The following is a 14,733-nucleotide window of genomic DNA, read 5'->3' as shown; positions in this document are numbered from 1 at the left end:
AAAGTTATGGTATTTGCCACAGCCAAAATAACTCACCTAAAATAAGATATCAATGTTGAAAGCTAAGGACACAAAGGCATTCTTGGATTATAATAGGAAAGGCTGGTTCAGCAACAGAGAACAAGCCTAGCTCCACCCTACTATTTATGGAGGCTTTATGGACAGTTATAAGGAGGATGAGACAACAAGAATACAGTTGGACAAAGTGGGCCTGAGTGGAAGTCCTAAGTTAGTAATTTAATTCTAGCCTGAGTCATTGACTAGTGGTAAAATGTGTAAGCCATAGCACAAAGGGTTTTAGTGAAAGGGGCTGCAGAAGCTGCCTGGGTATATATGCATGTATACAGGCATGCAACCATCCAAACACCCACCCACTTAACTTGAAGCAAAAAGAGAGAAGGCAGCAGCTCAGATTTGTGTCTTAGAAAGACTAAAGACTTCACTGGCCCCAATATCAAGGGTAGAGGGGGTTCAAGAGGTAAGGTAGGGAGGCCAATTTGGCCACTTGACCACAAAACTGGCTTATCCCGCTGTCTTCTCCAAATCAGTAAATGACAACTCCACGTTTCCAGTTGCTTGGGCCAAAAACATTAAATCACCCTTGACTGTTCTCTTTCTCTTAAACCAGCTAGCACCAGCAAGTCCTATAGACTCTACCCTCTAATAATATCCACAACGTGACCACTTCTCACTGACTCCACTGCGACTACCTGGTTCAAGCCACCATCATCTCTGGGTTAGTGCACATCTCCTCGAAGGTCCCTCGCTTTCACTCCTTTTTCCCCGACCCTCTGCTCTACACAACACGGCCAGAGTGACCCTTTCAAATACAAGGCAGTCATGACACTGTTCTGCTCAAAACCCTCCAGTCATTTCCCACCTCACTTCGAGTCTCCTTTCCTGCCCCAGGGAGCTCCCTTACTCTGCTCTACTGTTGCTCTCAGTTCACTGATCATACCACGGGCTAGTTTGCTACAGCACTTATTCTTATGTCTACCGGTTATTATCTAATTCCCTCTACCAGAATTTTAAGCTCCATGAGGGCAGGGATCCTGATCTGTTTAGTTTACTGCTCTGTTCCCAATGCCTAGAACATCGTGCAATGATTGAGATAACAGCCTATAAACTAAAATCTTTGTTTATACTTCTGTGAAAATAGCACAGACTTTTAAGAAACTTTCTTCTGTACATTATGTTTCACCCACCTGAGCCACATTCAGTGTAGTTGAAACTTTCTCCTGTTTGGCCTCAACTGTTCGGAAACTGAATGCTCGTTCTAGAACTGATTGATCAATGCCAGTCAATTCACAAATTTCTTTTAACTCTGTGGGAAGGCGGGGGACGGACACAAAAAGTGACTGTACACATGCTGCTAATAATAATTTTGAAGGCTTAGGATGTTCTTTCTAAATCATAATCAAACAGATCAGTATAAAATGTATATATCAAAAAACAGAGCTTAGCCACAGTTCTATTTCTGCTCAGTTTCATTCTCAAGCCAATGCAAAGCAAAAATTTTACTTTCACCATTAAAAACTGGGGAGAAGTTCAAAGCAAGTTTCCTAAACAAAGTTGATTCTCCATGGATGTACCATTTTTATCTTTGATTTTGCTTTCATCTAGACCATTCACTCGAGATTCGGGCTTGAACTCAATGTTCCCCAGTTTCAACACCGCTGCCACCACCGCCAAGACAGACTCAGCTTCATGATCCATAAAGCCCACAATCTGCATGGCATTCTGGGAAGAGAAAAAAAAAGCAGTTATTTTTTTTCCTGTAGTTCTTTTCTTTTCTTTTTTAATGAATCATATTACAGATTTATTTCCGGGGAAACAAACCCACAAAAGACAAAGCTATATCTTCAGTGGTTTCCAACTGTGATTCAAGGAACCCTGGGGGTACCTCTGGTGCTGTGGCAGGGGTTGTGGAGCAAGTAAAGAGGAAGACAGAAGAAACAGGAGGCTGGGAACAGAGCCTTGGGTCCCTACTTCCACTTCAACCACAGCAGCTCAGTTTGTATGTATGTTTTTTTTACACTGAGGTTTTGCTACTAGAAACAAAACCAGCTTGCACAACTCCATACAAAGAAAAGCTCCTCACTCATTTTACATATCAGAAAAACTGTGGTTTGCAAAGGTGAAGAGCCCAGCCCAAGATACTGGGTAACAGGAGGCATCTGTTCATTCATAAATTTTTATGGCGTGCTAATTATGTGCCAGGCAAAGTGGTTCTAAAACCAGTCTTGGACTCAAGGTTTAAACAAAATCATGTCCAGGGATCAACAGACTATTGCTTCCATACGAAGATGTTTATACAGTTTTTTAAAATGACATACTCTAAGAGATACTTCCTTTTTGAGAACAGCTGGCTTTTTAAAAATGACTAGGCTACATAGCAATCGGAGTAATGTAAGTTTTTGTTATTGTTGTCAAACATATACAAAAGTAGAGAGAGGAGGGAAAGAACCCGCATGTCCTTTCACTCACCCTCAACAATTAACAGATGCCAATTTTGTTTTATCTATAATTCATCCTACTCTCCCCTTTCCCCATCACCACAGCTATCTCATTTGCAAGTAAATCCCAGTTACCATATCATGTCAAGTGTATCATACATTAAGACAGAAAACAGAGTATAGTGTCATTTAAAATCATCTTTTCTAACGAATGTGGAATGCTAATCGCTCTGGTTTATATATGAGTTTCTAAGACTGTATAAAAACAAGATTTTTTTCTGTCTCGAAAATAGTTTTGATTTAACATGATCCAAGGGCAGTTGGAAATTAACTTTTGCCATAAAAACATTTGGAATTTAAAAACAACCTTAAAGGAGTCAAACCCCAGGATAATAGAATAAGAAAGCTCCTTATGATAAATGGTAAAATCGCATGCTCTAATAAAAGCATGGCCTTCACAATCTTGTGTGATTTTTGAGCTAGTAAAAAAATCAAAGTAACAAAAATAATAAAAAATTCTTGTATAATTCTAAAACCTTAGGGAGAATGAGCTACGCTTTAAAGAAAACTCAGAATTGTTACCAGCTCCCGCTGAGCAATGCAGTGGTATGCAATTTAAAGCTTGATGAAAGTACTACATCTTACCCGCACGGTTCTAAAATTTGCTGCATCATCCACTCCATTCACTTTGGCCGAATCCAGACTCAGGTAGTTATACCTGCTGAAATCCCTCTCAAGCTTAAGTTTATCTATTGAATCAAAGACACAAGTTGTTAAGTTGCTTCAATAAATCCAATCTTCAATATCTCATTCCCTTTGATATCTTGCTCACATCAGTAAAATGGCTTTTATATTAAGTATTGAATCAAAAGAATAAAAATTCTACCCAAATATCAGTAACAGCATATTCTTAAAATGACTTTTATCATTGTGATAGCACAAACTCTGTTAAAACAGAGTTTACTTATCTAGATAAGTCTCTTTCCAGAGTTTTTATAATAAAAATACCTTCAATGTATTATTTCATTATAATATATGAGGTCTGCCTGGTGATTCAATGTATTATTTCATTATAACATATGTGGTCTGCCTGGTGATTCCCTCACCATTGGATATTTGGGTTTTCTCTAGTTTATAATAATAAATATAGAGCAGTGATAAATGTCTTCATACCAATTGGTTTTTGGATTCATCTGAATTATTTTGTTGGAATATAGTCCAAAAAGTGGTGTGACTGGATGGCAGGCTCTGATTATAAGAGGTCCTCGCTTTGAAGTAACACCCACAGCTCTACGGAGATGAGTATACCACAAGCTCCAAGCAGATCAGTGACAACTCTGCTAGCTTGATCCTTAATAACTTTTGCTAATACATGTAGATACTTCTACATATATTATACTATATGCGGTATATGTATATATACTATATATCTACATATATAATAATATAGTAGATACTTCAGGGCTGTTTTAATCTGCATTTGTTGATTATTGGTGAAGATGACTTTTCCTGAGTGGTGTTGACTTTTTATAGCTCTTCTTCTTTGAACTATTTGTTCACTACTTTTCATCATTAACTTTTGGCTATTAGATAGTATCTTTGTTGAATTATGTTAATTCTCTAAAATTCCAAAGATCAGATTTTTATCTCTTGTATCAACTGCAAAATGTCTTCCCCACTATTTTTAAATATTCACCTAGCAATTTCTTTTTACAGAATTGTACTCATTTAATTAGAACTCTGATAATTTTCTCTCCCCAAATAGAAAAATTATATTCTTCCATTTTATTTTTTAAATGTATGATTAGTTCCTCCCCTAATAATCAGCTTCAGCCAAGTCCAGACTGAGGTAGTTCTAGCTGCTGAAATCCCACTTGAGTTGACTGAATCATCTGCACAGTCCTCAACACATCGGAGACGTATGGCACAGTATCTGGTGAGGTACAAGAATATTACACAAACCCTGGGGTGTGGTAGAAGCAAACACACCATGTTCTTCACTTCAACTAGAACCATGAAAAATTCTTAAGAAGGAGGGGGCAAAGCATATGGAGTATGTTTTAAAGAGAATGCTTCAGAAAGTGCTGTGACACTGAAAATTAAGACACAGAAACAATTTAGGCACAGTGCTCATGCCTGTAATCCTAGCACTCTGGAGGCCAAGGCAGGAGAATCGCTTGAGCTCAGGAATTAGAGACCTGCCTGGGCAACACAGTGAGACTCCCAGCTCCAAAAACAACAACAACAACAACAACACATAGAAATAGAGACTTACTGAGGAGCTCTTCAGAGGCACCAGAGAGCAGTTGATAGAACACATGGAAGTTTCTTTCACCTCTTGGCTGTTTAACAACCCGAGATTTCTCTAAAAGATCTAAAGAGAAGAGTTAAATCATAGTATGGCATTTGTTCCACTTTCAAATCCACCATGCTTTTTTTCCTTCTCACTTTCCTTTTCACTTTCTATTCTGCATTAATAAAATGAAATAATAAAGGAAGCTATATTTTCAGTTCTACCTTCAGGAAGAAGCACAACTCTAATGAAAATCACCAAATTACACAGGTCACGTTCTTTTTAAATAATGAATATATAAATAAGTTACATTCAAAACACTGATTAAAGATAATATCATTTTTATACTAATAAATGCTCTTGGTTTTTTATGATGACATTAAATTCCTGAAAATGTGACATTACAAATGTAAGCAATGAAATACAGCCATTCAATTATGAGTCTACCTAGTAATTACAATAAAAAATTAGTTAACACTTTGAGATCTTATTATGTGCTAAGTGCTTTACAGATAGTATCTCATGAATCCTCCCAACCATTTTATAAGGTATCATTCTACAGCTGAAAACACAGATAGTCCAGGAGTTTACATAACTCAGTTGGCAACTTGTGGAACTAGGATTTGAAATCAGGACTCCTGCACCCACATGCCCCACTACCTGGGAGAAGCAACATAGAGTTTGTGGATATCTTGAAGTCTTAGAGAAAGATGGTTCTCATTGAATGGAATTTGGTGTTATTTGATATTATATTTTCATTGACCCCAGATAATTTTTCAACCCATAAATCTGAGGTCTTCCCAAATTTTCAAATGGGGAAGGAGGAAAGAAGGGAGGGATGAAGAGGGTATTTTTGCCTGGAGCCCTGCTTATCACTGAATAGTGATACAAAAGGCTGTGGGCAAAGGCAAACTTCAACTATAAAATTCCAAATTAGTAATGTCATTATTGAGCACTAATTCTAGAGAACACACAAATTTCACGTGCCCCCAATCAGGCTGCAATCTAAAACATCACGATAATGCTTGGTAAGGGAGAGAATGATGTGCCATTCAACCTAGGAATGATCATTAAACTTTTTAATTTGTATTTCTGGAAACTACACCAGCACTTGTGGAGGAGTTTAGGTAGAGTGAAAGGGTATATATTTGATGAATGAGAAGTCCTAGGGTGCTCCAAATACATAAGATTGTAAGAATAAAGAGATGCAGCATAAGAAAACACAAAATTAAGCCAACTGAAAAAGAACAAAAATATGTAAGTACAAAAATTATTAGGCGCAGGATGCTGCAGATTTTTCATGTTCTCCAGCTCTCATATGACTTGGAAGACTGCCAATGTCCTCAAATCACAGATGGAAAATAATGAAGCCTTCATATTTAGAAAACATGAAAAAAAAAAAAAAAAACCCAAAGGTTGAAAAGTACAAGTGGGATATAACTAAGGGAAAAAAGGATTGTGTAATAGTTACCATCTCTAAAAAATGGAATGTTTCAGTCAATTAATAAGTAAAAACTGACATGCAAAGCACAAGATAGACTAAATAAGTAATGTTAAACATGCAGTACGATTTTACTTATCATGTGACTGAGCTTCTGTGGGATCCTGAACAGTTTTATAAGAAAAAACCCACAGAGCATGGGCAGATTCTTCATTGAAAAGCTAATTTTTACAGGAAATTCCTCAAGTTTAGAAGAAAGTGGCTTGATTACATAAAATATAAATAAACGTTACATTTGACTTCATCCATTCATGCACGAATTCCTTCAAACAGGTCATCTACTGCTAATGCACTATGTGCCAGCGATTTGGGAAGAAGTTTAGCACCAACTGGACACATGATGACCTTCCACTTGGTCTACAAAAATCACACCTGTTCCTGGCTGCTCTTGCCACCCAAACAGCAGCAGCTCTCTTCACAGTGAGAGGCCAAGGCCCTTGTGAGTGAGGACGAGGTGAGCTGCTGTCCTCTCACCTTACAGTGGCACCTTATAATGATGACAAGTGATTGTTTGGCAGCACTTCCACAATCACATTACAAAAGCAAACTGTAGTAGGTCAAGACACAAAATAACACCTTCAAAAAGCCCGTGACAACACTACACTGTGCAACAGCAACACACTGGCCAGTCTAATGTTTGGCACCTTTTGAATAAATGCTCATAGACATTGCAGAGTGTAGAAATGGCAATGGCTGTAAGATTCAGCAGATAACAACTACCAAGTTCAAGAATAATATTCACTTGTGCATGATGTGAAAAGGAATGCTGGCCAAATGTACTTCGTAAACTGCACACACTGATACGATCAGTGATTATTCTCATATTCCAATGTGAAACATGATACTAGGTGAGTTTAAAAGGAAAGGTGCAAAGGGAAAATAGAAAGAGAACTTTCCCTGACCTTTCACTATGCGTTCAGTGCTTTTCATTTTTTATCATATTGAACCCTGAACACCTTCCCTGAAGTTGGTTTTATAATACCTATTTTACAAATGAGAAAATGAGGCTTGCATCCCAGTCTTGGTAAGCAATAGAGCCAGAATTCAAAGCTCTGGGTGACTAGGTATCATGCTTACAGTCTTTATAATCTTCCAGCCAAAAAAAAAGCAATGTCCTTAAACACTTGGAAATGCTGTACTTTGTATAAATACATGAATTCGCCTAAGCAACTCAATCACACAAGATGAGGAATCTTTTATTACAAAGCAGTTGAAGGTTTTACCACTTAAAATGCTTACTCTATTACCTTAGAGCCTCCCATTTCAATTTCTTTATGACTTTTCTCGTAAGTCACAAGCTTCCAGGTAAAAAAGTAATCAGGGAAAATGTTTGCCCCCAAATTTGCTCACACTTAAAACCATTCCTTATTGGTTTTCTTCCCCTAAATGTGTATGCACCAACATAATCCAACAGCTTGAAGCTGTACCAAATAATTACTCAAAGTAGAGAACATAAATTCAGTTCACTATAGGGATTCACCACCTGACCATTTTAATTTACTTAAATGTGCCCCTGAATTAAGTCAAAGCAGAACATTGGCACGGCCTTCTCTTCTGCCTTAGGTACTTCTACCACCACCAATTGAGCCTCTGCTAACAAGACTTAGTAAAGAAGAGTTATTATTAGACACTGGATATTTAGTACAGAAGAGATATTCCAGATATTCTAATGCAGCTACATCCTCCTCACAAGATACAAATTTAAGTTTATATTAAATTTAGCATAAATTTCCATTTTAAGGAAAGAGATAAACATATTAAGCCACTCTAGGGGGCAAGTTAAGGGGGCAGGGACAAAGAAACAATGAATCAGAACTTGCCCCCCTGTCCTACTGCGCTGCCGCCACCTGACTATCAACACGGATCCTGGCTGTTATGTAGGGGCTTTCCTAGTTCGACTCATTACCAGCTAGTCCACAACACGTATAAGTGCCTGTGCATGTCAGAGACAGCCTCCCCAAGGCACAAGGTGTGAAGGAAATAGTCTAAGACTGCACCTGCTGGAGGATGAAGTTTTTTGACAAATAAATAAAAAGACATGTATTGGTCGGGAAGAAAAAAAAATCACATCACATACTTTGGGATGTAACAGAGAAAGGATTAGATAGTATGATAAAAGCTTCATTATTTTATGTATACTTTCCTCTCCTGGAAAAAGAAGTGGTCCAAATTCTTGATTAAGGCTAATTAGGAAAAAATCAGCTTTGTCTTGTGAGGTGAGAAAGACAATGAAAGCTTGACTGAAAGGCTATCACTCAAACTGACTGCTCACAGAGACTCTGCGCCTCCTCTCCAGTTGCTCCAAGACTAATATTATGAAAAAAGCATCTCAGTGGCATTTAGGTTCTTACAGTGAATCTATGCCTCTTCAGTAAAGCAAAAGAATACATTAAACAACAAGCATATGCCAGTGCATAAGGTAGATAATTGAAAGTTTGTTCATGAATGTATCTGAATCTAAAATTCTAGACCCAATCCTGAAATAAAATTAATGAAATATCTGGTCCTTACTATCTTGATTTACTACCCTAATAAACACCAATTAATGAATGAATAAATTAATTAATTCATTAATCTGAGGTTAATTTAGATCTATTTCAACACCTGGCTTCTTCAATATTTGTATATGGTCTCATTTCATGATAAATACAGTCTTTTTTCATGATAAACGTATGTTTGTAAAAAGAACAACAAAGTAAAATTGAGATAAAGAGAAAGCATCTACTTTCATATAAAGCCACCCATTATGAAGTCACAGCATTGCTCTTTTGAAATTTCAGTTGTATTGCTACAGATACTTCACAACCAATGATTGACTACTTCTGTCTTCTTCAAGAGCTTTAAAACTCAAAACTCAAAACTCAAAAAAAAAAAAAAAGAAAAAAAAAAGCCCAGCCTTGTATGTATTATAAATTAGGCAATGTATTATCTTAGTTTTTGATTTGTGACCCTAAAAAGGCAGATTAAAAACAGACACTTTATTAACGAATATCCACTCACTACTGAGAACTGACCCATAGACAGGGAGTCTTCTATTTCACCTCAATACATATATTCCCAGAAAACTGATCAGAGATTCCTTTAGGAAGTGTTCTAACAGGCAGTTTCATGCCTTTTATTGATGACTTTCCATCAATAAAATCAAATATATGACATAAAAGGAAGAACAAAGCTGTAAATCTCAAACAATTTAAAAGAGTAAAACCACGTTCCATACAAAATGGCATGAATGCAGCACACACACAGATTAAACAATGTGCCACGAGATAGACAGCACATAAAGGTATAAGCCAATTGTGTCGTAAATTAAAAAGAAATGTGAAAAAACAAAGCAATCCAGAGTAATCTGTTCCATTCTCCATCTCCATTGTGAGGAGGGTGGCCGTTTCCTTTTGCTTTACGTTTCCATGTGTAAGGATCTCCTTTGAGTAACTCCCCCAGCCTGCTGGCCCCTTACCACCAGGACAAGAAAAAAAGACTTTGCTGAGTAGTGAGGTTTGCAGAAGGAAAGGGCCATGCACAGAGGGCTCAGCTCTCTGGGCTCCCCACACTGTGCACACATCTGGCTCCACTCCTCAGTGCTGTAAGACAGACGGGGCAATGCACCCAAGGAGAGGTCAGCAGTTGCTTAGCGTTGTCAATCACTGCCTCACTACCAAAGTGCCAGAGGACTACTAACACATCTACTTGGGTAATAAACCAAAAGCCACTTTCCTCAACCTTGCCTTTAACAGTAATAAAGCCACTTCCTCTCCAGCTTGATTCTTGTGCCTATTTTACAAGTGCTTCCAAACTGGGTGAGGGAAAGGATATATTATCAATCACACCCCTGTATCAGTTTTTGCTGCATAACAAATCACCTCAAAACTCAGCAGCTTAAAACAATACCATTTATTAGCTCATGATTGTGGGCGTCAGCTGGATATTTCTGGCCTGAGCCAGCTTGGCTCATCTCTGCTGGGCTTGCTCATGGGTTGGTTGTCTGCTGGTGACTGGCTGGCAGCCGTCTGGGCTAAGATGTCCTCACTCATATGTCTAGCAGTTCATTCCATGTGTCTCTCCTCATCCAGCAGACTAACCCAGGCTCATTCACATGATGGTGATCGTGAATTCCCAAGATCAGCAAGAGAGGACAAACTCCAATACATAAACAATCCTCAAGTATCTGGTTGTGCTGTATTTGCTAATTGTTTCATTGATCAAAATAAGTCTCCCAGTCAAGCCTTGAGTCAATGAGAGCGGGGACTAATCAAGGGTGTCAACACAGAGTGAGAAATTATTGTGCCATTTCTGGAAATAATCTATCAGACAGTGGCTGTCCAAAATAAAATGATTACAAATTGTTTGACACTCTTTCTGTTGAGAGGTAAGATCTGTGTCCCTCCCCCTGAAAACCGTGCAAGCTGGTGCCCACTGTGACTATACAGAGTACAGCAGAAGTGACATGCCATATGCTTTCCCAGGCTACTTCAGGCTTCCTCCTCAACCTCTTGGAACACTGGTTGCCAGGATGTTACTTTCCTCTCAGAACCTAGTTGTAATACTGTGAAACACCCAAACTTGTTGTACTCTGCTACTAAGTTTGAGGTTGTAGGGGGCGGGGGGTTGTCAGGCAGTGCAGCAAGAATAACTGGAACATAGACCAATCACAGCATTTGCCTCCATTCATAATTAGCGAATTTTTTTTTTTTTTCAAGCTGAACAAAGTCAGTAACAGGAGAAGTCTAACTACCAATAATTTTGTTTGCCTTTCTGGGATTTAGGAAAAGTATTCATTTAGAAGTATTTTTAAATGATTAGCACAGAATATTCAGACAAAATTTTCCAAAAAAGCAGAAGCTGTATTTCTCAACAAAACTCTCAACTGTACCTAATTACTTTTGTGATCATTAATTCATTCAACAAATATCTATAAGGTGTTCGACATTATTATTATTGTTATTATTATTATTAGTTTCTTTTTTTGAGACGGAGTCTTGCTCTGTCACCCAGGCTGGGGTGCAGTGGTGCAATCACGGCTCACTGCAAACTCCACCTCCCAGGTTCAAGTGATTCTCCTGCCTCAGCCTCCCGAGTGGCTGAGATTACAGGTGTGTGCCACCACACCCAGCTAATTTTTGTATTTTTAGTAGAGACGGGGTTTCACCATGTTGGTCAGGCTGGTCTTGAACTCCTGACCTCGTGATCCGCCTGCCTCGGCCTCCCAAAGTGCTGGGATTACAGGCATGAGCCACGGCACCCAGCCTATGTTTGACACTATTTTAGTTGCTGGTCACTCAGTAATGAACCAGACTAAGGCTCTGTCCTTATACAGCATGTATTTGGTGAAAGGCTAGAGACAATAAACAACTAACTATAGTGAAAAAAGCAAATATTGGAGTGCTCACTATGTACCAGGCACTATTACAAGTGCTTTAGATACTAATACATAATTTATACCTCAAGACAACCTATGCAGTCGGTCCTACTGTTATTCTCATTTCAAAGTGAAGAAATGGAGGCACAGAGAATGAAGTAAATTGCTGTCTTTTGTTTAGACACTGGAAACCACATGATAAACCAACGAGTTGCAAAAGTAGGCTCATGGGTATGCCCCAAATAATGGACAAGGAGAAAAGAGCCTGCCTGTATTTGCACTTACATACCTACTCTGTCAGGTATTACACTAGACTCTTGATATGGCAATGTGAACAAGACGACCTGTCTAGTCCATAATTCGCTCAGGTGTATGCACATCTGAAATAACAGTTTCTTCATAGTGTATATTTCTCTGTGCTATTCTTCTTCTAGAAGACAGAATCCCTTGCAACTTGTACCATATGTTCTCCACTGTCTAAACTGCCACCAAATGCCTGTGATATTAATTTTAAAAACCAGTCTCCAAAAGCTTCCAGTTCGTAATACTAGAAGCAAAATCCCCAAATACAAAAATATAAATGTTATCAGACCAACAAACCTTAACAAAGTAAGAGAAAGATTATTTTACATCACCTAAACATTTGGATGTGCTTCTATATTTCATCTTCTCTACTAAAGCAAATGTTTTACCATCTTCTATTTTAATACCTCTCTTAATGACACTAACCTCAGGGATACGTAGTTTTCAAGTGAGTTCCAGACTTAATTTGTCTCTTTTAGAAAAAGAGAGAGAAGTTACTGGGCTTTCTTTTCCACTTCCTGGGTAGACAACTGGCTCAAGGGATATTGTGCCTTTTTCAAGGTAAGAGTTTTAGCCAATCACAATCTATGCTTTCACCAGGCAGCTGCTGGAAAAGGAGGCAAAATGGCAAATTTTGTCTTCTTTTCTACGCTACAAGAAGCTAACTTTTAGCTTCTTTAGTTTGGAGAGAACACAAGTTGGTTTATCCATTGCTTTAAACTCCCTTCTGCCAGAAGGCAGCAACTTCCACTGACCACCTATGAGTCAGTTCTCTATACAGGATGAAATTTCCTGCTCTTACCACTAATGTATTCTTTTTCTCTCCAAAGCAAAGGATACTCTTAAATACCAGGGTGTTCCCACTACCACAAATTTCAATATAATTTCACTGTGGGAACAAATGGTAACAAGCACCATATGAAATCCATTCACGAAGACATATTAATCTTAATTGGAAAAGAACTGAGTGTTTAATATTTATTCTCCATGGATACTGCAAGAATCAGGGGACAAGAAGACATTTGTGCTTAGAACTTAAACTTCAAAATTTAAAACTGAAGTTATTTTCTAATCCTTATAATAATAAAGTCATCCCGAATTATTTTCCTAAAATCCTCAAGAGTAATATTGATTAAATCATTCCAAAATGTTCAGCTATAAGTTCTGTAATGAAAACAATAGTAAACCTACTCTCATTTTTAAAAACAGTGTTTTATTAATTTTATAGCTAGAGTTAATTTGTCTTGTAAAAAGAAAGCACTAAAGACTCATGGATATCATTCAGAATAAATATTGATCATTCCTTAAAATGGCGATCTTAAAACTGAGGCACACCACTAGCTGGATAGCTCTGATCAGCTGCCATATATTGTAAAAGGAGTTTTCCTAACAAGTTTGGCAGGGGTTATAATCACTTGCCTTTGGTTACATCGTATGTGGCTTGCATGAGTACTTTTACTCCCATTATTTTGTGTATGAAATCATTTAACTTAAGTAGCACTATCCCATTCAACTTCAATTCATATTAAAACTTTCTCTTCAAGGCATTTCTCTAATAATTAAACATTCTTATAAATATGGACAATCCCAACACATGGCATACAAAAGTGTGTAGTTGGGCAAACTAAAATGGAAACTTATTTATTTATTTATTTTTGAGATGGGGTCTCACTCTGTCACCCAGGTTGGAGCGCAGTGGCTCGATCTCAGCTCACTGTAACCTCCAGCTCCCAGGCTCAAGTGATTTTCCTACGTCAACCTCCTGAGCTGGGACCACAGGCATGCGCCATCACATCTGGCTAATTTTTTGTATTTTTGGTAGAGATGGGGTTTCACATGTTGACCAGGCTGGTCTCAAACTGATGAGCTCAGGTGATCCCCCCGCCTCCGACTCCCAAAGTGCTGGGATTACAGGCATGAGCCATTGCGCCCAGCCAGAAATTAAATTATTTAAGAACTACAGAATGCTGGAAATGGGAAGAACCATGGAATTCATCCAATTCAATCCTATCATTTTAAAGACGAGAAACCTCTAGCCCTAGATGGTTACTCTCTGAATAATGATTTAATTTTTTTTTTTTAATCAGCTGCATAGTTTGACCAAAGTACTAAATAATAATTTTCAAATGGCATTCTTCTGCTAGGGCTAGTCAGGAAGATCTCAGTGGCATCTGAGAGTGCCGGGATTCTGGGCTACCCATCTCCTCTTCAACCAGATCAGGTCTCATTTCACCGGTACCTTCTTCGGGGTTTAGCATAACATTTCCTTTGAAGACGAAATGCCACCGTTATAAGAAAAATAAATGCACACACTTTGGATACTTCAGTCAACTCTTTTTTTTTTTTTTAGGTCTAAACATAAATTTTTTCATTCTAACAATCCCAACAGCACCATGGGATGGTGAGGCAGGCAAGGGCAGGAGGAGGTTCAGTTCTATGGTCCTCAAAAAACCCAGAGGACTCAAGAGGATAACCAGACTGTGGCTGAGGTGCACAAAGCCCTGAGTCATCATCTTACATTTTCCAAACTAATCAACCACAAGTCAAGAGGAGCAGGGATATCAGGGTTGTGCTGTGGGTGCCACAGCTCCAAAGCACTGACAGCACTGTCATTTTTACAAGAAAACCCCGTGTGGCGCTCATACACCCACTTTAGAAAACTCTGTACCTGGGCTAGTATGAGCAGACCTCATCTAATTGTGTTTGTTTTTTTTTTTTAACTTTTCACATAGAATATTTCACTTCCACAGTCACAAATCATGTCTAAAGAAGGTTAAAAAATCTGTTTTACCTAACAAGTGTATCACATTCCAATCACTTAAAT

At 38.2% G+C, this 14,733-nt stretch overlaps 1 protein-coding gene across 5 annotated transcripts in view; it reads right to left on the bottom strand.

Moving 5' to 3' along the window:
• Positions 1 to 14,733, bottom strand: part of MYO1B (myosin IB) — a 179,881-nt gene that overhangs the window by 59,203 nt on the left and 105,945 nt on the right. For all 5 annotated transcript variants that reach the window (XM_012501340.2, XM_003253867.4, XM_030803075.1 and 2 more), the window contains exons 8-11: positions 4,732 to 4,830; positions 3,102 to 3,205; positions 1,593 to 1,740; positions 1,206 to 1,324 (exon numbers count right to left, since the gene is read on the bottom strand). In XM_012501340.2, the coding sequence (XP_012356794.1) occupies positions 1,206 to 1,324; positions 1,593 to 1,740; positions 3,102 to 3,205; positions 4,732 to 4,830 (470 nt within the window). The remainder of the gene's footprint in view (positions 1 to 1,205; positions 1,325 to 1,592; positions 1,741 to 3,101; positions 3,206 to 4,731; positions 4,831 to 14,733) is intronic.

This window comes from Nomascus leucogenys, chromosome 22a (assembly GCF_006542625.1).
Source record: "Nomascus leucogenys isolate Asia chromosome 22a, Asia_NLE_v1, whole genome shotgun sequence".
NCBI classification, from domain to species: domain Eukaryota; kingdom Metazoa; phylum Chordata; class Mammalia; order Primates; family Hylobatidae; genus Nomascus; species Nomascus leucogenys.
Note: the sequence above shows the minus strand (reverse complement) of the source record. Positions and strands in the feature narration are given on the sequence as shown.